Raw genomic sequence first — 22,304 nt, 5'->3', positions numbered from 1 at the left:
GGTAGGGGGAGGGTGACAGGTGGGCAAAGTGCAAATCCTTTCCATGTGTCCTTTTAGAGTCTCCAAATGTCATTTTTGGAAAACAGCCTCGACATAGATTACAGAAAACTATTTGAAAAGGGATTTGTCAAGTGTTTTGGCTGTGGTCTGTATCCACTCAAAAACAGAAAATCTTTTCAGTGAGAAAAAAAATCTTCCACTTCCACTGTGTTTCAGCTTCAGTAGCTTTGTTTTGGTAATACTTAGAGTAATTCTCACTATGCCTACAGTCAAAAGGGTTCAAGAATAGTAACCATTTTATTTTGTGTATGCCATTTTCAAGCTTGTGTCAAGAAAAGGGGTGATACCTAAGGGTTTAAGGAGCAAAATAGTATAGAACTGATTGATGCTGCAGGATTTTACTTTTTTGTGTGTTTTGTTTTCTGTGATATGAAACTCAACTGACAGAATAATCAGACAATCTATTTCACCCCACTGACACCATATATTACATATTTTGGTAACATAAAACTAAGCAACAATGTTATCATAATCATTATACAGTGATCTGAATTTAGAGAATTGCATTTTCTCCCACAGTCCTTGAATTAGAATCTGCTGTTTTTAATATAATACCAGATTATGAGCTGCATCATTTTTTAGCTAATATGTAGGTTTTTATAAATTTCAGGTGCTTTATTTGCCTTTGTGCATAAACACAATGATTTTGCATATTCAACTTCTGACTTTGTAATAGCTCTTTCCATGCCAAGTGTTTTTATAAAGTTGACTAATTTACATTTTATGAGCACAACACAAATCTCAAACAAACACAAATTTTGGTGCCAGAAATTTCGAATCAGCATTCTAAAGTAACTTAAATTCACAATAATGGAAACTTCAGCTTTGCCAGTGAAGACCACTAATAGCACTGCAAATCCAAATAGTGTATAAAAAATGTATGTATAAAATGTATAAATGTATAAAAAAGCTGAGTTGAGTGATTATTGAATAAGGCACATTTGGTCTGATGTGAATAGCATGGCAGTTGGCTATGAATGACGTATTATGATTCTTAAGAGGTCTTATTATTGAACTTTATTTAGTTAGCAGTGAATCTTAACAGAAGAATTTGGGCATGTGCTAAACTGTTCCTTGTTCAGTCGCTGCTGGATGCTCCCAACTCTTCCTCTGTCACAGATGAGATGACCTTCCCCTTCAGGGCTTCAGGTGTGGCACACTGAATTTCGTCCAAATAGGTTTTTTCTTTATGGTCACGGAGCCAGGTCCACAAGTAGGCCACACCCTTGTCACAGTCCCAGGGGTTAAGGGAGAGGTCCAGGCCCTGGCCAACGCTAGCGCCCAGTGCAGGCAATTTGTCCAGCAGGCCGGCGGGCAGGTTGCGTAGGCGGTTCTGGCTCAGGTTCAGGTAGTCAAGGCGGGAGAGCCCATGAAAAATGCCAGAGGGAAGCTTCTCCAATCTGTTCTCCTGGAGGAAAAGGTGGGTCAGGTTTGGGGTGAGCTGGAAGGCGGAAGGGTCCAGGTAAGTCAGTTTGTTCTCCTCAAGGTGAAGTCGTTTAAGGTGTATTACTGGGTCCAGGGCGGCAGCAGGGACCTTCTCTAGCTTGTTGTTGCTCAGATAAAGCATTTTCAGCTGGGGCAGGTTTTGCAGCAGAGCTGTGGGAATGACAGTCAGTTGGTTCGACGCCAGATCCAGCCAGGTGAGGCTGCTGTTAGGCGGAAGCCAGTGGGCATCAGCCGCGGAGAGCTTGTTGTCTCTGAGCACCAGTGTGAGCAGTGGGGCGTTGCTGAACACACCTGGAGGCAGCTGCTGCAGCTGGTTGCCTGTGAGGTCCAGGGTTTTCAGGTGGGGGAGGCCACTCAGCAGATCTGCTGGCAGCTCACGCAGCTTGTTTCCTGATAGGTGGAGCTCCTGCAAGAGGGGTGTGGCCTGCAGGTGCTCGCCAGAAATAGAGCTCATGTTGGTGAACTCAATGGACAGAGAAGTGGTATTGGCTGGGAGACGGCTGGAAGGGAAATCTGAGACCAAGGGGCCTGTGCAGACCACCTGAGTGTCATTGGTAGAAAAGTAGCAGGTGCACAGGTCTGGACAGGACAGAACACCATGGCAGCAACAGCTGACCAGCACTGTCAGGGTGAGGAGGTACCAGGTGCCCATTGCTCAAGAGCTAGAGGAGTGAAATAAGACAACATCAGACACAATAATGATCTTATCTTAATGTCCCATCTAACAAAAAAAATGCATAGTTTTTTTATGTAGAGGATTAGAAAGTGTCATTAAAACAGATGAAAACCAGATACATTAAAACCAGATATATTCAGAGTCAAGGTTAGGGAATTAGGTAAGCTGAAGGCAAAATTATCTCAATGACTGAAATAAAATATTGTGAAGCATGGCGAATGTTCAAAGGAGACCCATTTGCTTAACTGATTTTATTTAATTGCAATAGAATAAAATAATATAATTTCCCCATTGTTTGTGCGTATAATATAATGCATTTATTGTGTTTAATTTATACTTCTCTTTATCAAAGGTGCCAATACTTGTCCGCTAGGACACTTGTACATTTTACAATTAAAACTCAGATTTTTGTCATATTTTCATGTATATATTTATGATGTTTATATGTAATTTATACACACTTCCACCAAGTACAAAATAAATCAATAACTAAAACACCATGTCAAAAACTAAAAATACCTTCCAATGAAAAGACCATAGCACATGAAATTGTATTTAATATTACATTGTATTATTTAATAACTTTATAATACCTTTACACTGTCTGTTAACAATGTGACAGTTAAATCATAATCTATCATAAATTTCATAATAGAATGAATGATAACGACCCATACCTTCTGTGTTTTGGACTTGAGGACAATTGCACTTTTCCCCTCTCTTTTGCAACCTTATATATGTCCAACAAATGATACCTTCAAAACTGTTTCAACATTATTGACTGGAAATCTGGATGTTCCTCCCAAATAGTGCTGTGTTCACTAAATAAACAGTGTCAGGTACAGAGATCACATAGTTCCACTTTATTGATCTGAACAAACATTATGTGTTTATACAGTATTTGCAGGTCTGATTAAATATTGTTGAAAAATCATAAATCTATCTATTTTCCAAGGCACATATGAATACATGTTGTATTGATATTTCAGTAACAGCCTGTTGCTTACTGTGTTGCTTACTGACAACTTTATATTCTGGTTACACAAGCTGTAAGAAAATATTTCTCAATAGATAGAGAAGTCTATGCACATATTTTGGAACCCCTCATCAAATCGCACATTTTGTTTAATCTCTACATGAAAAGATCTCAATAGAACCTGCAGAAAACAAACAAAAAAATTAATATGACTAATTTCTTCAATTTTAATTCCAATTACTATTTTTTTTTTTTTCAGAATTTCAGTTAAACAGTAAATGTCAACCTAGTATGTACAGAAGTTTAGGCACCTTTCTAGTTGATGCATTAATACTTCTAAACTCTAAAGTTGTTGTGCTTACTCTCAACATCTATAGAATCCTCTAAGCAGCTGACAGACGATTTGAAAATAAAGATAATTTCAAACCAATGCCTGGCTTGTAAGACATTTCGGGAAATATATATATATTTTTTAACTTACCCAGACAAGCTCATTACCCAGACAAGATTTTTTTTTTTACTTACCCTTACAAGATGTTCAATTTCATTTTCATTTTTGTGCATTCACTGGCTCAATGTCCATGTTAGTGAAACGTGTTGGCTTAACATAAAGACTTGAAGCCTATAAGAGTCAGTAGCCTACCTCTTTCACAGAGAAGAAATACACGTTACAGCAACCCTGAAGTCTTATTTACACAAGGTATCATATGCATTTGAAATACAATTAAAAAATTAAAAACAAGAGAAGCTCTACCTTTTAAAACTACCTTCATAAGGTGCGCGGATCACTGCGCTCAACCAGCGGAAGACGGAAGAGGTTCAGCGGTTATAGTTCCAACCATCTAACTTCTCCGAAAATAAAGTGTTGTTTAAATCTTTTTGCACGCATGTATTTCAAATACACATGATACTTTGTGTAAATAAGACTGATTCGGAGTCACTGTAAGGTTTATGTAAGTTGGTAGACAATGTTTTTGTTGAGTTCATCCTGCTGCTACCATCATGAGTTACATCATCAATAAAGATTATTGAGCCCACTCCAGAAGCAGCCATGCAAGCCCAAGCCATGACACTTCCTCCACCGTGCTTCACAGATGAGCTTAGATCTCTTCAATCTTCACACGTTGGCCTTTTCATCATTGGCTAATCTTGTCCATAAAACTTTGTTCCAGAAAGTTTGCGGCTTATCTCTGTAATTCTTTGAAAATTGTAATCTCGCCTTCCAAATCTTACTACTGATGAGTGGTTTGCAGCTAGTGGTATAGCCTCAATATTGTGGCACTCTAAGTCTTCAAACGGTTGAGTGAGATACCTTCACCCATGCCCTGTGGAGATTCTTTGCGATGTCACAGACTGATGTTTTGGGGTTTTTCTTTGCAGCTCTCACAATGTTTCTGTCATCAACTGCTGGTGTTCTCCTTGGTCAACCGGTTTGATGTCTTGCTCAATATGCCAGCTGTTCATTTCTTTTCTAGGACATTCCTAGTTGTTGTACAAGCCAACCCCAATGCATGTGCAATGGCTCTAATCAATTTCCCCTCCTTTCTAAGCTTCAGAATGGCTCCCAAAGACAGCTCGCTTGTCTTCATGTTGGTTTATCTTTTCTAACACAAATGCAGTCTTCACAGGCAAAACCCAAGGCTAAAACCAAGAGTAGACAATCAGAACTACTTATTGTTTAAAAATCAATATAACAGGACACATCTGGGCAACAAGAAACACCTTTCAGTCACATGTTCCAATACTTTTGCTCACCTACAAATTGGGTGGTCTGATACAAAAGGTACAAAGGGTAGTTTGGCCTGAACACTTTGCTCTTGCCATTACTCTGATGCAAGTAAATCTTGGTCTTATCTATCCACAAGACCTTTTTACTGAACTGCCCTTTCAGGTACTTCTTAGCAAACTGTAACCTGGCCATTCTGTTTTGGCGGTTAACTAGTGGTTCGCTTCTTGCATTGCCGTCTCTGTAGTTCTGTTTGTGAAATCTGCCTATCTTCCGAAGAGAGTTTTGTCAGGTGTTTGTGGAATTTTCTGTTGAGGTCTTCCTTAGCCTGCCAGGCACTCTTTCCTGTTATGTTCTATATGGTTCCTATTTGTCCTCTATGGGCTCCAAATTTAAGCATCTGTTTCTTTTTTAATCTATTACATTTCTTTCATGTATTTATGTGAGATAAGGGTCCAACAAAATATCCATGAAAGCTAATACCCTTGAATTCGACCACATGCAAATGCCGTCTTGTCCGGTAGCTGTGACGAGCCGCTGAAGTCTGAAATACCAAGTTCATGCCTGTAGAAGAGAGAGGGATCAGATTGCACTTTACATCTTCCTATCCGCTGCATGCTCAAGGACACTGCCAACAGTCTGGGATTGCCAAGAGAGTCAGTGAACACGGGACAATATCTCATCCATTCCAGTATCATTCAGAAATGGGCGAGGCGGTGCTGCACGTTGCTAACCTGAGCACAATGCTGTTGTGCATGGTGCTCAAACTTCCTCAGATATTCCTGCTTATGAAGCTTAAATCTGCCAAAGGTGTCAGTCTGAGGGCCTTGCTTTTGGAGCTTACAGGGTAAGACATGTATGCAGTGTCCCTGCTCCGCCTCCACACAGAAACGTCTAGCGTGTGATTTCTCCAGACACTCGGCTTCATGATTTATTATCGTACTATCCATTCTATAAACAGATTGTTGTTGATGCAGATACAAATGTTTTACAAAACGTTATATTTACTGTGACTTCATCTCTCCTTCTGGCTTCAAGATTTAAAAAAGAAAAAATATATATATTTTCATTTTATTATTATTATTATTATTCTGTACTGTAAGTAGTAGTAGTGGCAATAGTAGTAGTAGCATACTGCAACAACAATTATATTAGGTAACTGCCATTGGATAAAATGATGTTTAGATGTTTGAATATGAATGCAATCGAGATGACATTAGGATCTCTTGGAGTTTCAGACAGATACTGTAATACATTGTGTGCATGGATTGTCCATACCCTCAACCAATGTAATGCATGGCGTACTGCACAAATGTGAAAGTCATCCCCACTCATGACCTGAACAAAACAAATATCAAATATCTTCAAAATAAATTGAATGTGTGTCATGCCAGATCTTTTTATTTAACAAATATTTATTCACATATACTTCTTGCATGTACTTTGCTTTTTGATTTTTGTTCTCCTTCTATAAGGGTATTACTGTATACTGTATGTACAGTGTACACTTACTGATTCTCTCAAAGATTCAAAGATTTTACATTTATGTATTAAAGGTAATATCAGCGTCAGCTATGTAGAAACATTTTTTTAAGGTACAAGTACAGCAGCAGTCACTATCAGCTTTTCAGTATTATTGGCAGGCATATCTGAGCTGAATGCTTTTGTGCTTTTTCCAATGTACCACATATACATACCTCAGGGCACTTCTTGAGACTAGGCTGCTTTGTTTTGTACTTCTGAATTCTACTCCTGTTTTTTCCTTCTCACATTATGAAAGACTGAGCCTTGGGAGCTGTGGTATACATTGCTTTAGATGCCTATATGGTGCTCAGTATAGCTCTGCAGCTGTGGCTGCCATAGCAACTGTCATTCAAAACTGCAGTCACATTCTCGGGACCGCACATGGGCTAAGGTAGGTAGAAGGCGCTACAGGGTTTGAGGTGATTGTGAAGGTCATTCTGTGTGAGTGAGAGACTTATTACTTTAAAAACCCCATTTTTTATTAATCACACAGTCTTAATCACTTTGCTCCAACCCAAAAACAAAACCCGACCAGAAAAAACTAAACCCAGGCACACACAACCAGAACTCAACCAACCAACTCAATCTAAATTATTCCCTACTACTGCATAGAGGAACTGCTGAATATACCACATCATTAAACATTGTACTCAAACTCCAGCTTTATCCTTGCTTAGAGCAAAAAAAGCAGCCACACTACCTGTGTTATACCATGTTATCTGTTCCTTCGGGTGGTGCTTCTGACAGCCAAAATGCCACTTTCGCCTGGCCAAACACAAAATTTATAAGCTACATTTTACATCTCTTTGTCTGTGAGCGTATAGTGTGTAGGGGACCTAAATCTAAGCCCACCTAAATCTAACTGAATACAATTTGTGGATAAAAGTAAAAAAAGGAAATTAACAGGTATATTTAGTTAGTATAACCATGCTACTTATAAGACATTCTGCAATTGTATTCTCTGCATCGGCACTAAGGGTTGTCCTGTGTCCTGCCTGTTCATCAACCTTCACGCGCTCTTTGATTTGCTGCCTGAGTGACTTTCCATCAACATTCAACATCATATCATATTGATTATTGATTATGATAGTGATTATTGATAGTGCCTCTGGTAGTGCATGACTGAGCACCACAGTCTCGGATTGAATCCGACTTGTTCCAATTGTTGCTGGCATCCCCGCAGGAGCAACACAAAATTGACTTGGCATATGGGAGGAATAAAGTCAGTAGAGATATACTGTAGCATTGTTCATTGCTCAAGCGACTCTTTGCTTGTGGCTAGCTGTCTCTGCACATGTGTATGAGTGGTTCTCCTCCATGCTTTGAGTGTGTGTGGCTTGCAGATGCAATGTGAAAAGAAGAAGCTGGCTGGCAGTCACCTGTTATGGAAGAGAACCACAAACTTGTCTTCACTCTCAAGCTGACAGCAAGGGAGATACATGAGCATGCTTGTACATAGTTTGCAAATTGGACATTCCAAATTCGGGTGGGGTTGGAGATGCCAAATTGACTAATTAATGATTAGTAATTCATAATATAATTGCTAATGACCAGTTTTACTACTCACTCAATTTTGTTAACAAATCTTTATGGAAGTTTTCATGTGACTTTCAGCATGGCTTCAATACAGTGCACACACAAGTCCACGCATACAGTATATAACATTTGATTAGCTCCAAACAAAAAGTCAAATGTGAGCCAAATACTGTGCTTGTTTATTAGATGAAACATTTGCAATTGTTAAGACAATTTTTTTCAATTTAAAAATGGAAATTGGCCTAATGGGTTACCCACAGTGAGTGCAGTACATGAGTGGGTTGGACTGAAGGTTATATCCAAAACTCAGGACACAAATCTTGAAAAACAGTCATTCCACCTCTGGCAAGAGCCTCCTCCACCACCTCCCACACTTGAGGATGAAGATAGCTGGCCAGACCTCCCAGCAACTTCTCAGCATAAAACAGTTTGGACTGCCTGTCCTGGCCAACTCAGCAACTTTTGCACTGTTCTGCAGGTCCAGAGGGTCGGTGAGTCTTGTTACCCCCCGCAAAGGTGTGGAGGTAATGTCTCAAATGTTTAGCATCTTCAAGAAAGAGAAGAGTGAAAATCAGACACTGCTAGAGGACAGAGCCTCCTGTGACTGCTTCCTCTCACCTCTTCACCTTCAACGTGCTGTAGTAAAACCCAGGCAGTCCCTCTGTGCGGAGCCTGGAAAGGCCCATTCCAAACAGTCAATCATGCATGAAACTACATCAGTCTCTGTAGTAAAACAAGGTCCAAAGCCAAAAGCCTGAACACTAACCCCTTTCTACTCATTCCGCTACTAACACTCATTTGTAGAGTCTTAATGTGTTTCTTGAACAAAAGCAATACCACCAGCTGCTCTACAGAATATAGTTATCCCTTACTTTTTAGAAGCAACCCAACCTCGCCTGACAGGGAACAATCCAAAAAACGAATCCTCCTAATCTAGGGACATCAGGCTTTGTTCCTTTCCCTACACAATTCTCCCTCCTCGGGCTCTGTTCATTTATCAGCTGAACACCTCAGGTGTGGTTCCAGACCTCTGGTCCAGGTCCTGGTACGTCGCCTTGTTCTGGGTCACCAGCCCCGCTAGCTTCCCTTTCACCCTGCCCCACAGTCTCCTGTTGTTCCTTGCGGATTATTCCCATCCGCTCCCCTGTTCCCATTTCAGGCTCAGACTCTAGTTAAAACCCAGGCTCGGCCTACTCCTCAGCTACTTGCCTCGCTTCCTGCTTCCTAGTACCTGCTGCTAACCTCTGCAGGTGCACTTGTCTCACATGCCCATTGGAACACTTAATCGACTCAGTGCTCACAAACACATGATGTATCCCGTCAATTGAAAAGCTCCATGTGACATCTATAGTGGAAATACCTGCCTCCTTAAGAAATTACATATTTGGGATGGGCTTGAACGCACTCACCATACCATGCCAAGGTATTTAAAATACTTGATCATCAGTACAGTACATGATGGAATGTTTGATAGGATAATTTCCTTGCCAGTTGTTACGTAACTATCATCCTACATTTATGGATAACCCCCTCCATATGAGGACATCATTTTTTTGTTGAACTTTAGGGGGGAGACAGCTAGGCAGAACGCAGCACCCTGAGACTTCTTCTGCAGCAATAGGAGGATTCCTTGGAAGAAGTATCCACAACCAAGATGTTGATACAGCGTGTTAGCTAGATATTTACTTACTCATCACTTAGTTGCCCTGCTGGACCCCTTGGTTGTGGTTACTTCTTCCAATTAATCCTTTGTTGGAGTGCCATGTGATCGCCTGGATGGGTGGCTGCCCATAAACCAGTCTCTGCATTAAAGGGTGGAGTTTGAGTGCCCGTTACCTTCTGGGAAACACAGGCTGGAGATTCAACTTGCCCTTAGAAGTTTTGCCCCATATTTAGGAAATGGCTACACTGACTGTTATTTTAAAAATGCCTACACACATAATTTAAGCATTTAATCCAAATAAGCTCAACTGAAAAAAGCGTGACAGTGCTCTTTTAAGAAATTGGGGAGGCTAATGTTCAAGGTCACTCCTGATACTGAATTAAAGAGAGGTTCGGTATTCCAGCAAGACAATGATCCAAAGCATACCTCAAAATCAACCATGAAGTACCTCCAGGAAAGACGAATGAAGGTTTTGGAATGGCTACAACAGTCCCCCGACTTGAATATTATTGAAAGTCTTCTGTAGCTAGCTACTGAAACGTTTGCAAGCTTAACTGACAGGGTTCCTAAACTTTTTCACAGGACCTTTTTTTATTATTTTGAAATTGTAAAAAATTTAAATGAAAAGTAATCTTGCTTTAAAATGTGAATAAATGTGTCGTTTTTAACTTTGTACCATTTAGAGGTCAGGTTTGCATCTGTTTACTTTGATATCAATTGTAAAAGGCTTTTTGACCGGGTGCCCACATTTTTGTGTACCACTTGAGGTACTTGAATGCTACATGTTGTACATTGCTAGGTTTGATCTTTGGTGGAGCACCTCCTGTCTATTAATATTAAATTTAATTCTTGTAACAATCCATTCATAGCACAAACACAGCTTTAATAAAGGAATCTCACTGGAAAATCTGAGCCCTTTGTCCAGGCATTTGGGATGTCCAGATCCAGTGGCTGTTCAGTCCTCTCTGCCATTTACAGCCCTCATTCTTTCTACCTGTTGGTCTGTCTTTTTCAGGTACATTGTGTTTGTCATTTATCAGATGTATTATGAATACCCGTTGCCCACCTACATGGAATACCCTGTTCTGATCTTCCAAGGTATGCTGCCATTGGGTCAGGTCTCATATCAGAAAGTCAAGAGTATAGAAGAATGTGGGAGCAGGGAGGTGTAGTAGGCCTACTGCAAAAAAAATGTGGAAAACTGTTTTTCAAGTAATTTCAAGTTATTTTATTTTTTAACAATTTGCTATTAAAGTCCAGTAATTTGTCCATACTTTCTCCAATTCCATTTTAAACTAGTACATTTTGAAACCCTGATGTCCTTCCTCCTCTCTTGGCCATAACCCCTGCTCATGAGTGGGCATATAATATGTTTTATTATAAAACTAATTAAAGGGATAGCATATTGGTCAAGCTGTTTTGGAATACATTTCAGTGGGGGGGGGTTTAATCCAACAATCAGATACTGTCACTGAGAATTTACTGCATAAAGGTTTAACAAATAGACATAATTGGAAGCATTTAGATAGATGGTTTGATGCACCATTATCTATTATTATCCCTGTGTTATAGTTTCATGGTTGTACATAATTCTCGAGTAGACTGGTCCCGAAGCCACAAGACTATGTAATTTGCAGATTAACAGGCTAAAAATGAGACTGTACCAAATCTGTTGTGCTGGGACAAGGGAACTACTGGTTTACAACAAAATCAGGTCGTTTTGTAAGCTTTGTGATTGTGGGCCAGATATGTTTGTGACAGTGTGTTCTCAACTGGGATATGGCCATGACAATGTGATACATGTGTTAATTTTATGACTGTGGGTTTTATGCTTTGTATGATGATATGTTTCAGATACCATCCTTCTGTTTCTGATCCTGCACTACAGCGGGAACCTGAAGCAGAGTGTGATCTACAGTACAATGTATCCTCTGAGAGCAAAGCTTCTGCATCTACCACTCTGAACAATCATGCCTACAGACACTGCTCAGCCCAATTCAAGTAGCCACAGGCACCACTCTACTTTGGGCCTTATATAAACAAATGTGTTTTTAGACCAGCCTTTCGCTCAATCTGGTGTTGGCGAAAGACACATTCCTTTCTATTTTTGGTATGACCAAATCTGGGATGGTGATTGTTATGGGAGTAGCACATTTCATGTTGCTTTGGCTACTCATACACATGCACAGTGCGGGATTGATCTATGAGGACATGTACTGTAGCAATACTTTAATAAAATGTAATTTATTTTGTTTGACTGATAAGTGTGCCAATTGTATTGATCTACTGCAAAATAATAAAAAAGTAGCCTACTTTTCAGCTAAAATAGCTAAAACACAAAACAATGTGAATTCAGTAAAATCAATTGAATCATTTTTATGTAACTGTTACAATTAAGAAGTAAAATCCTTATCTGTAAATCACAAAATCAGTTCTCTATGCCAGAACAGATTAATAGATCTTTACAGTATATCCTCATACCTTGTATTTGGGCATAGTGAATGAAGAGTAACCTACATTTATCCTAATAATTCTGTAGCTTCCAGAACATGCTGCACATTTTTTTGATGAGTGATGAAGAGAAAAAACACAGCACCTGGATCACTTATCCAGACCACTCACAGCATCTACATCTCCCAATCACAATGTTGCAGTGGTATGTTACTCTTGGTTGCATTAATTATGTGCAGACCGGTAATCATTTAAATAATAGCATTAATAATAAAAATGGTTGAAGCCTTTGACGCATCTTCCCAGGTTTGTAGGGGCGTGGCAGCTACTCACACATCAGAAGTGGATCCTTGATTTGGCAATGGTAAGTCTGCACATATATCTTTTGCCTGTATCTTTATCCTGTACTTTCTCACACAATTTATGTGTAGACCTATTACCTCTATGATACCATCGTACTTAAAAAATATGTAATCTACTGTATGGGTCCACCCATATTTTGGGAGGTATTTTGGTTCAATCTTGGCAGAGCACAGTAGCCTATATCTTACTTTTATAAACCAGTGGATTTATGATATAACTACACTGGTAGATATCTAATGAATACAAAAGTAAGACTGTTAGCTAAATTACTGTCCGAACAACTTGTGTAACTGATGCAAAATTTGTGCCCAACTGAACGTCTGACAGTAGTACTTAGTCCTTGGTGTAGTTTTATCCAACCAGCACTTGAATCTTCTCTCCATCTTTCACAGATTTTCAGTTATGTTAGTTAACAGATAATGTTAATTCTTGCAATCCTGGGTCCTTTGTTCTTCAGAGCCTGTGCACCTTTATCAGTGCTGGCAGTAAGTTTGTGCTGCTGCAGTGTCTGTGGGAGTCCAGAGACTCTTCACATGTCAGTACTCTATCCTGGACCATGTCAACCTACACCTGCATGGGTGAGTCTGGCACCAGCATGCCTGCATCCTCAGCAGCATGTCACAACTTTACACCAAACTTTACACCAATTCCAGCAGGTCTGTACACCTGGACTATCATTCATGGGTCCCCCATAACACAAGCACAGGTGTACACCTATGTTAGTGCATTTGTACCCTTCAGTATATCTGTACCTGTCCCAGCACTCCAATAAAGCTGCTCTAGCCCAGAGATACCAGTACAGTCAGATGAAGTTGAGAGTATTTCTATGTAGAGTACTTGTGTTACACCAAACAAGCTACACAACTGCCCTATTTTGGGTTTGACCAGCAGTTTTTTTGTTTCAGCAAGGATTTTCACCACAGTTATGACTACAGGGGACCTGCAGGGTGAGTGCTGCAGTTGTGTGAGATTGACTTGCTGTGACCTACACCTGACAATGAAATACAATAACAAAGAGGCTCAAATGACTGACAACTAAATGTCTATTTCTTTAAAAAGGAGGCATGAATACCATGGGAGATGTGCTGTGGTTGACTTTTACTGTATATGCACAAGGTGTTGTCCAGGGGGTGGCAGGGGCATGTTGGCGCAACAAACGGGTGTGTTGTCCCCGGCCCTGGTGAAGGAAGGGGCCTGATAATCTGTAACTTTTGTTAAATAATATTTCCCTGGACCCTGGAATAATATAATAAGATAATTGTGTCCCTGGCCCAGGAATTTCACCCAGCAGCCCTGATGTGGCAATAACTAATATGACCCACTCTGCCCGCCCTGGCCATAAAATAGGGCCTTTATCCTCATGCAGGTATATATTGGAAAAGGTCAGCAGGGTGGGGAGAAGGAATTGGGAAATCATTTGTGAGGGATGAGGGAGGTGAAGGTTGAAAACACAAAACCGAGGAACTGGACCGTAGAGTGGTGAAACTCGCACTTCTCAGCCTTGAGGAACAGATGATTCTCGAGTAGGCGCTGCTGGACTTGATGGACGTGGCAGACATGTTCTTCGAGGGAAGTCGAGAATATTAAGATGCCGTCCAGGTAGACAAAAACGTAGAGATCATGTCATTGATCAGGTTCTGGAAGACTGCTGGACCGTTAGTGAGGCCGAAAGGCATGACCATGTACTCATAGTGGCCTCTATGGGTGTTGAAGGCCATTCCGTTTCCCTCTGTGCGTGTCCGTGCCTTCCACTCGTCACATCACAAATGCGAACCAGGCGTAGATACAGCTTCGTGGAAAACTTGCAATTCTGGAGGGAGGAGAAGGCAGAGATCAGCGGTATGGGGTAGTGATTATTCACGATGATAACATTGAGCCCACGGTAGTCAATGCAGGGACAGAGTTATTTGTCCTTCTTCTCCACAAAGAAGAATCCCGCCCCAGCTGAACTCTTGACCAACGTCGTGGTTGACAGCTGGAACAGAGAAAGGGTCAGGAGGCATTTCACCGGTCATGGGGCAGGTGTGGACCGACCGGAGGCAGACTGGAGGCAGGACACATGGCAGCCGGGGTCCAGCCTGTGATGGTTCCCTGGGCCCAGTCCACCTGGGGGTTGTGGTGTAAAAGCTATAGTCTGCCCAGAAGCACAGTAACCACAGGTGACTTCATTACATAGAAAGAGACCTCCTCCTGGTGGTTCCCCGAGATCAGGAGGCTGACAGGTGAAGTGATGGTATTCACTTTGGCCAAGGGGACGCCCATGAGCGTTAGTCTGGAGGGTTTGTGTCAGGGTAGAGGTGGGTACTCCCAGCCGGCTGACTGAATGGGGCACACTGGCGTCCGCCCTCGAGTCGGTGAGAACCCGCACTTGGTGTCGTACCCCCTTTCAGGAAATAGCAGCAAGCAGGGTGGATTGGGAGTTAGAGGGGGTTGGATTAAAGGAGGCAGCAGTCAGGACCCCCTTGGTCACTGACAGGGGTTTTCTTTTACTGGGCAATTACTGACCCGATGACCAGGTCCAGCAGAGACGTTCCAAAATACAGTGATAACCAGGTGTGGCAAACTTGCATGGGCTCAGGATTGGGGTTCTCCCAATTGAGGGGGCTGACTAGGACATAGGGTGAGTGTAGTTCTGGGGTAGCTGGTTCTCTAGTAGTCTTGCAGTGAATCCACATGAATGGCCAGGTCTATTAGTCTGTCCAAAGTAGCGGGTAGCTCATTCCGAAATAGTTGGCAAGTGGCAGCTTTCTTCATGACGTTCTTCATGGGTAAAACTGTGGTACTTGGGCCCCACCTCAACTCCCAGAACACTGTACCCACTCTCTGGCTCTCCCTGCCAGCAGGGTGACAACGAAGGCAACCCAGGAACGCTTGGTCGGGAAGGAAGATGGCTACAGCTCGAAGATGAGGGAGCACTGGGACAGGAAGGATCTGTACAGGTTGGGTTCTCCAGCGTAGTGCTCAGGTGGAGGCAAGGTTCCAGATGGGCACAGACGGTCTCAGATGCAGCGACTGTCATGGAGCAGGTGGCTTTGGCGCATGCCAACGAATCAAAAAGGCTGGTCATTTGACGGAGCAGGTTAGCCAGTTCCTGGTTCAGGGAGCAGAGTTTTGATACGTGCATGCGCAAACTCTACCAATGGAGTCGCAGGGCCTCTCGGCTCGGCTTGGGTTGGGTTTGCTGGTTCCATTGCTGGCCAGATTGTTCTTCAGAACACAGGAACCAGTAGCCAACTCCAATGAAATTCCAATGAAAGTCTTTTGGCAACCGTGTAAGTTAAAGAGGCAAAGACGCTGGCAAACAGGAATGTAGAAGGTAACAGAGTTCGTAATCAATAGCCCCGCTTCGGTTCTGAAAAATGTCCGCTGGTCCTTTTTCCGTGTGGGAAATTTGTTCGCTGCAGCTTCTAGTGGTGAGCTGATGTAACAATAATAAAAAAATAACAGTTTCCACTCAATATAGGTCACTTAACGTTACCGCAAGGTAAGGCCGGACAATGCTTGCCCTAGCTCTTATGTGGAGAAAGTATATTGCTCCCGCCGTTACAGTATTGGCTAAACTGTAACTAGATGCCATGCCAGGGTGGACATCGCGGAAGTGTCCTGTGGAATCATGGGAAGTGTAGTTACGTGTACACTACACTGCAAAACATTCAACGATTATATGAAAATAATCAGCACCTAGCATCCAATCAGAATCGAGTATTCACCAAAACCGTGGTATAAACTAAATTAATGCACACCCACTTGACACATCTTGGCCAATCAGAATGCCGCATTTGCCCTAGGCGGTCAGTTATTTTTCCATACTGTGGTATAACACAATCTATTGAAGCTGCAATTCTGAATATCCCAATGCAGTAACTAAGTATATATTCAAACCAATAGAACAACAAGTGACAAAATCATACAAATGGGCTGGAAGGAATAGATATGGACAAACTTGTAATGGGAGAAGACTACGGAGCATCTGATAATAAAACTGTATTCACAATATCGGCCACCTTATCTGAATGCATACGCGGAACAATTGTTTAAATTCAGAACCACACTTTTATACTAACTGCTAGCTGATGACTTCAACGTCTTGTGTCCTTACAAAGATGATTTCATATTTGGCCGACAATTTTGAAGTGATTAGTAGAAATCTGTCTCCCTTCTGTTTTTGGTCTTTATTATTTAGTTTTTTGTTGTATTTTAGATTGTCAAACTACTATACTTAAATTATAAAAGTACTTCAAATTAATTATTTAATTAATTATAAATTTCTTTTTGTCATGATGCTACATTTTAATAACAGCAACATTGAGATTCACAGATCAAAAAAGTTTGAAGACTCAATAAATGTTCAACTGATACTGTTCCAAGATTATAATCTTTTTGGCTGCTGGGTAGCCCAAGGGTTTGTAATTAATGGCTAATTAACCATCTATTGCATGAATTATTACTTAAACATGATAAAAATGTTTTAATGTGTTTTTATTACTTAAAATTGCTTAAATTATGAAGACATTTTATTTTTTATTTTTTTTATGTTTAAAGGGGGGTAGTTGGTAAATTGTTGCCATATGGCAACAATGCGCATTCGTGGAAAGTACCATAAAATCTCAAGGCTGTAATATAAAATCCATGTGTTTCTGTTTAGTTGTGAAATGGGGGGCTTTTATTTTGAATGGATCACAAATTTATTTCCCATTTAATTTCATGTAATCATTCTTATTCAGTATTATTCATTTCATTTAGTTATTCTTTTCATTTATTAATTTTATTTCATTTAGTTATTATTTTCATTCACTTCATGTATGCATTTCAATTCATTTCACTTTGTTATTATTTTCATTCCATTTCATGTACTCATTTCAATTAATTTCATTTCATTTAGTTATTATTTTCTTTCATTTCATTTGGTCATTCTTCATTTCACCCCTTGTGAAAGGCCAAGAAGAAGTTCCTCTCTCCGGTGAAGCAGAGGAAAACTGCACACTTCGAGCACCTACTTCTTACAATGCCCTTGCATCCTGGCATTTTACATATGCCCTTCTCGGAGGCATGCAAGGGCCAGTGGTCACTGTTGTCCCTGCGGACAGGATCTGGTGGGACAAAGCTGAGGGGCCCTCTTTTATTTTTCCCCACCACAACAGCTTGGGAAGGTCTCCCCTTTCTCTTGTTCTCCATGCACAAGCAGGAGGCCACTTGGATCTTGAAGTCCAACAGTGGGAGGTGGCATCTGGGACTGGCAGTCTCTTCGGTAGAGAAGCCATGCCTCTACCAGGGTCAGGTCCAGCATATGGAAGGCGATGCGATGGTTCCATTTCTTGGACCTGATCTTGGTGCGGTAGAGGGCTATCAAAGAATCAAGAAGATCCACTCCCCCCATGCTCTTGTTGTACACTGACACAATTTTGGGGCGTGAGACATGAATCATCTCTTTCTTTTTTTTGTCCCACCTTTGCACTTCTGTGGTGGGGTTTGCTGCAACATATGTGCTCAGGAGGGTCACGGGACGGTTGTCAAACCACTTGACGGCCCATAGCTTCACACCATCATGAGTGGTCATCTTCTCTTGGTGTGTACCCCGTCCTTTTGCCTTCATGGCACGGTCATCCATAAATGTGCAGCCTGCAAGACGGTTCTGTCTCACAGTTCCGACACTATGGATCTTCTCCTTCTCCAGGAGTACCTGCAGGTCCACACAGTTGTCAAAAAACATTTTGTGCGAAAGGTTGGTGGGGATAGCTGAGGCCAACTGTAGCACAATGTTTCCGCTGGCACCAATGTCAGGGAATCCAGGACAGGGTTGAATGGACCCTGTGTACACGTCAAAATTCTATACAATTCCATATTGGTCTGCTAGGATGAAAAACTTGTAGCCCCAGCGCTTCGGTTTCATAGGTATATACTGCTTCAGTTGGCTCTTCTCCTTGAAGGGCACCATCTGCTCATCAACGCAGAGCATTTCATCCATAGGGATGCTCCTGAAGCTGTCATTGAGGAAGTTGAGGAGAGGTCTCACCTTGAACAATTGAGGGGTCTAGAGACATTGCACTGTAAAGCATATAGATTAGATTGGCTGACGATTTCTTCTATTACTTCTCTGTGGAAAAGGCGGCCAAAGTAATCTACTGGTTCTAATACTCCAATTGACTCTGGGAGAGAGCCTTTCCATTGTGGCACTGGTGGAATTGTTTTCTTTGTCTGCCACTTCAGGTTTTTTGCCTTATGGAACTCTGGTACGTAATCCCTCACTGGTCCACCTGGTGAAATTTAGAATAAGGATTCATATTGTAAATAACTACGATGGAAAGCCACTATATGACATTTTTTTTATTTTGTCTATCTAAAACACAAACACGCACACACCCCTTAGAGGATGAACTATCTAATACCTCTACCTGTTTCCTCTGGCTCTGCTTCTGGTTCTGTATCTGTCCCTGACTCTGACTCTGAACTGTCACTGCTCTCATCCAGGTTCACATCCACATCATTGTCCTCATCACTGTCCACTAGCTCATCCTCACTCTCCTCTGGTGGAAGAGCTAACTCTGCCCTGTTCTCTTTCCCTCTCCCATAGAAGTAGCTGGCTTCCATTCGCATATAGTTGCCATATGGCAACAAATTCATTTTAGCATTTTACAAAAAACTTATAACATCTAAATTTGTTTTAATGATGAAAATTGAAAGTTAACTTACCTCAGATAGTATTTAGATTTTTTTTCTTGGTGGAATTTTGCTAAAATATTTAAGAATTTTTCAATTTTGAGAGCCCTCAGACCATGTACGTCACAGCGTCATGAGTCATGGAAAAGAGGGCTGGAAAACGGGATTTCCTGGTTCCTGATGTCATCAATTATCTGTCATTCAAAATAAAAGCCCCCCATTTCACAACTAAACAGAAACACATGGATTTTATATTACAGCCTTTTAGTAAAATTGAGATAAAGTCATTGTTGCCGTATGGCAACGCTATGCAATAGTGCACTGGATGGGATTGCAGGAAGGGTAGATCTCAATGTGGAGTCAGGTTTCTCAAGTTTCTCAAGGTTGTATTGTAGCTATCATGGTTTTGCCTGCATTGTGAAGAGTCACAGGCTCACAAGTACACAGGCATCAGCAGTAACTCTATAAGTAAACACTACTCTTTCCCTCTGTCCGTGTCCGTGCCTGTGTGAAGTGTGTGTGTATGTTCTGGCTGTATTTTCTCTTTGTGCATGTAAGTATGTGCGTTTCTTCAGGATCTTTGTACTTGTGTGTGTGGGTGTGTGGGTGGGAAGGGGGTGTGGAGATTCAGGAATGCAGGAATGCAGTGGCACAACTTGTTTACAGTCTACCCCAGCATGTGCTGCCTCAGCTTCTCATGTTACTTCATTGGCTGCCTGTTACTGCTCATGTCAAGTTTAAAGCCCCAAACAGATTTTCTGGATGACTGGCTGTCCCCTCCCTCCATAGTTACTCCTTTCAGTCATGATGCTTGTCTTTACTGGCCCCCTAGTGGTGGAATAAATTCCCCACAGTGCTCAGGACAACAGAATTTCTGTCTACTTTCTGATGCAGACTAAACACCCACCTCCAGATTGCATCTTGGTGCCACTCCCATTTCCAGCACCTAACAATCCTAGCTTTTGTACTAGATTAGGTTATGGTATTTTATTTTTTCTTCTTAGGACTTGTATGTATATAATGTATACTGTATTCAGCAGTTATATTCTGCAGGATTCATTTGCATTAGTGCGTGTTACTACATGTACATTTCTTGGAATGTTGGAATGTTGACTTGGAATGTTGTCTGCCACTATTACTCATATAAATCAGGTGAATCAGATTATTCTAATGTACAGTGGGGTCTAAAAGTCAGAGACCACTAGTAAAAATGCTTCTTATTTAGCACTTATAATTATTATCAGCATAACAATTTGAGTGAAAAGTTGAATTACAATAATTAAAAACTTTCTTAGTATTTGGTATGTCCACCTTTTGCTTGAATAGCTACGTGTGCTCAAGCTGGCATGGATTCCACACATTTGTGCAAAACCTGATGATTCATATTATCCCAGCATTATTTGACAATTTTCCAAAGAACATCTTGTGATGTTACTGAATGCTTGGCTTTTGTCAGTCTTCAAGTGCCCCCAAAAATGTTCAATGGGGTTGAGGTCAAGTGATTGTGGATTGTCCAGCACTGCTTGCTCTTCTTTGGTCTTCAGTTAGTTCTTGCAAAGCTTGAACCCCCCCCCAATTTTCAATGTGGTCTCAGACTTTTGGAGCCCACTGTACATTATGAGTCACCCTGCCGAAGAGCATCTGCTAAACCAGTGGTCCTCACTCCTGGTCCTGGGGAGCCACAGGGTGGTGTGCTGGCTTTTGCTGTTACTCAGCACTTCATTTTCTTGGGTGTGAACTGGTTGCAAAAACTAAAACCAGCACACCCTGCATCTCTCCAGAGCCAGAAGTGAGGACCGCTGTGCTAAATGAAATGTAATGTGTGCCTTACATTGTAATGTGTGGATTCAGGTTCTATATGTGTTTCTATGTAGTTTCATGATATCTGTATCTGGGTCAAATATGTAATTGTTTTGGATTCAAACACTTTTCTACAATTTACTGAGTTTGTCTGATGTATTAGAATCTATGAAATACTCTGCCTTCTGAAAGAGTGCGCTTTGTTATTGTTATGTATTAGATTATATCTTTTGGTATAACCTGTTTTTATTATGGCCATATATTTTGTATAACTGATCTTATATACTGCATATCCTCGTGTATAAGTAATCTGAATCATATTCTTGAATACAAAGAGGTTAATGTAACTACAAGTAGGTGTGCTGAGAACAACAACAAAATTAATAGCAGTTAGGAGAAAAAAGCTTGATCTACTGCTTTGAAAATATCTTCACATACCCATGTTTTAATTAGGCTGCGTGGTGAGAATCACAGATGTTTCTTCTGGGGAAGCAGCTAGGGAGTAACTATGAATTATAGCAAAGGGCTGGTGACCGGGCAAGAGCCCAGCAGTAGATAATGTCAAGGCCGTAAAAGAACTATGTCTTGATTAGAGAACATCTGGGCATGAAGTGTTATAGCAGAAGCTGTCCAAATATGAAAGACAAAGAAGCCTTTCATCTATAAAGAATCTGTAAACCTCTGAGTTCATTGCGGTATGACGGGGATCCCATGTGCTCCTGCAGATTCTGTAATAAAGTACTTATCATTTGAGATGATTCTTGCTTTCAGTATTGAGTTTGCTTTGAATGAATTTATCAGAATTCAGTAACACCCAACTGAACCTACTGAGAAGACAACTGAGGAGAGCTGTGGGGGCCACAGTTGATTTTTACATGGTCCTCTTCATTGTCTGAATTGCACCAGGCATGATCAATGGAGCGCAGAAATGTATTTTAATCCAAAACAGTATGTATTTAACCCAGGTGTGTCCAGCATGTATTAAAACTGTGTTCTGGCTCCCCGCAGTTATGGCCCGGTTCATCGCCATGACAATACTGAATATGTGGGTGACTGCAACGGTGCTGTACTACAAGCAGGGCTGCAAGAAACTGCACTAAGTCTCAAACTCCTTTCTACGCCAAATCATACACCCTTAAACCTTCTACATTGAGTCAGAAAACCTTGGACTTCCTACTCTGAATGTCATAACCTTCAATCTTCAACACTCTCAAGTCTCATAGCCCTAACCTTTATACGATCTCTCCGGGGCAGCTTGACACTGACCATAATATGCCTGCCATGCACTGCTCCTTGAAAATACCCAAAGGTCAGGAGCTTTTCCTGAAGTGACCTTTTCTCATGTGTGTTGGTGTGCTGAAATGGGTCTATAACAGTCTTATATTGTAACAGACCTTTTCCAGAGCTGAATTATAGACTGAACGTG

General features: G+C 41.2%; 2 protein-coding genes across 2 annotated transcripts; one reads left to right on the top strand and one right to left on the bottom strand.

Annotated features, from left to right (window-relative positions):
* Positions 1-1,062: 1,062 nt before the first annotated feature.
* LOC133129218 (leucine-rich alpha-2-glycoprotein-like) lies at positions 1,063-2,982 on the bottom strand. Its single transcript, XM_061243152.1, has 2 exons — positions 2,860-2,982; positions 1,063-2,168 (listed from the first exon to the last, which is right to left on the bottom strand). Exon 2 carries the CDS (start codon positions 2,156-2,158, stop codon positions 1,139-1,141), a length of 1,020 nt encoding a protein of 339 aa, XP_061099136.1. The 5' UTR covers positions 2,159-2,168; positions 2,860-2,982; the 3' UTR covers positions 1,063-1,138.
* A 2,606-nt stretch (positions 2,983-5,588) lies between these two features.
* On the top strand, positions 5,589-21,978 carry LOC133128856 (solute carrier family 66 member 3-like). Its single transcript, XM_061242662.1, has 7 exons — positions 5,589-5,731; positions 10,623-10,705; positions 11,462-11,531; positions 12,365-12,422; positions 12,879-12,999; positions 13,327-13,368; positions 21,887-21,978. Exons 1-7 carry the CDS (start codon positions 5,589-5,591, stop codon positions 21,976-21,978), a joined length of 609 nt encoding a protein of 202 aa, XP_061098646.1.
* The last annotated feature ends 326 nt before the right edge of the window (positions 21,979-22,304 follow it).

The sequence above is a fragment of the Conger conger genome, chromosome 5 (assembly GCF_963514075.1).
Source record: "Conger conger chromosome 5, fConCon1.1, whole genome shotgun sequence".
NCBI classification, from domain to species: Eukaryota; Metazoa; Chordata; class Actinopteri; order Anguilliformes; family Congridae; genus Conger; species Conger conger.
Note: the sequence above shows the minus strand (reverse complement) of the source record. Positions and strands in the feature narration are given on the sequence as shown.

Bases quoted from the DNA above. Each gene is read 5' to 3' on its own strand.
- LOC133129218 (XM_061243152.1), bottom strand. From the start codon at position 2,158: ATGGGCACCTGGTACCTCCTCACCCTGACAGTGCTGGTCAGCTGTTGC.
- LOC133128856 (XM_061242662.1), top strand. From the start codon at position 5,589: ATGGGCGAGGCGGTGCTGCACGTTGCTAACCTGAGCACAATGCTGTTG. The intron at 10,706-11,461 runs GTATGCTGCCAT...GATATGTTTCAG, and splicing joins CCCTGTTCTGATCTTCCAAG to ATACCATCCTTCTGTTTCTG. The intron at 13,000-13,326 runs GTGAGTCTGGCA...TTTTTGTTTCAG, and splicing joins GTCAACCTACACCTGCATGG to CAAGGATTTTCACCACAGTT.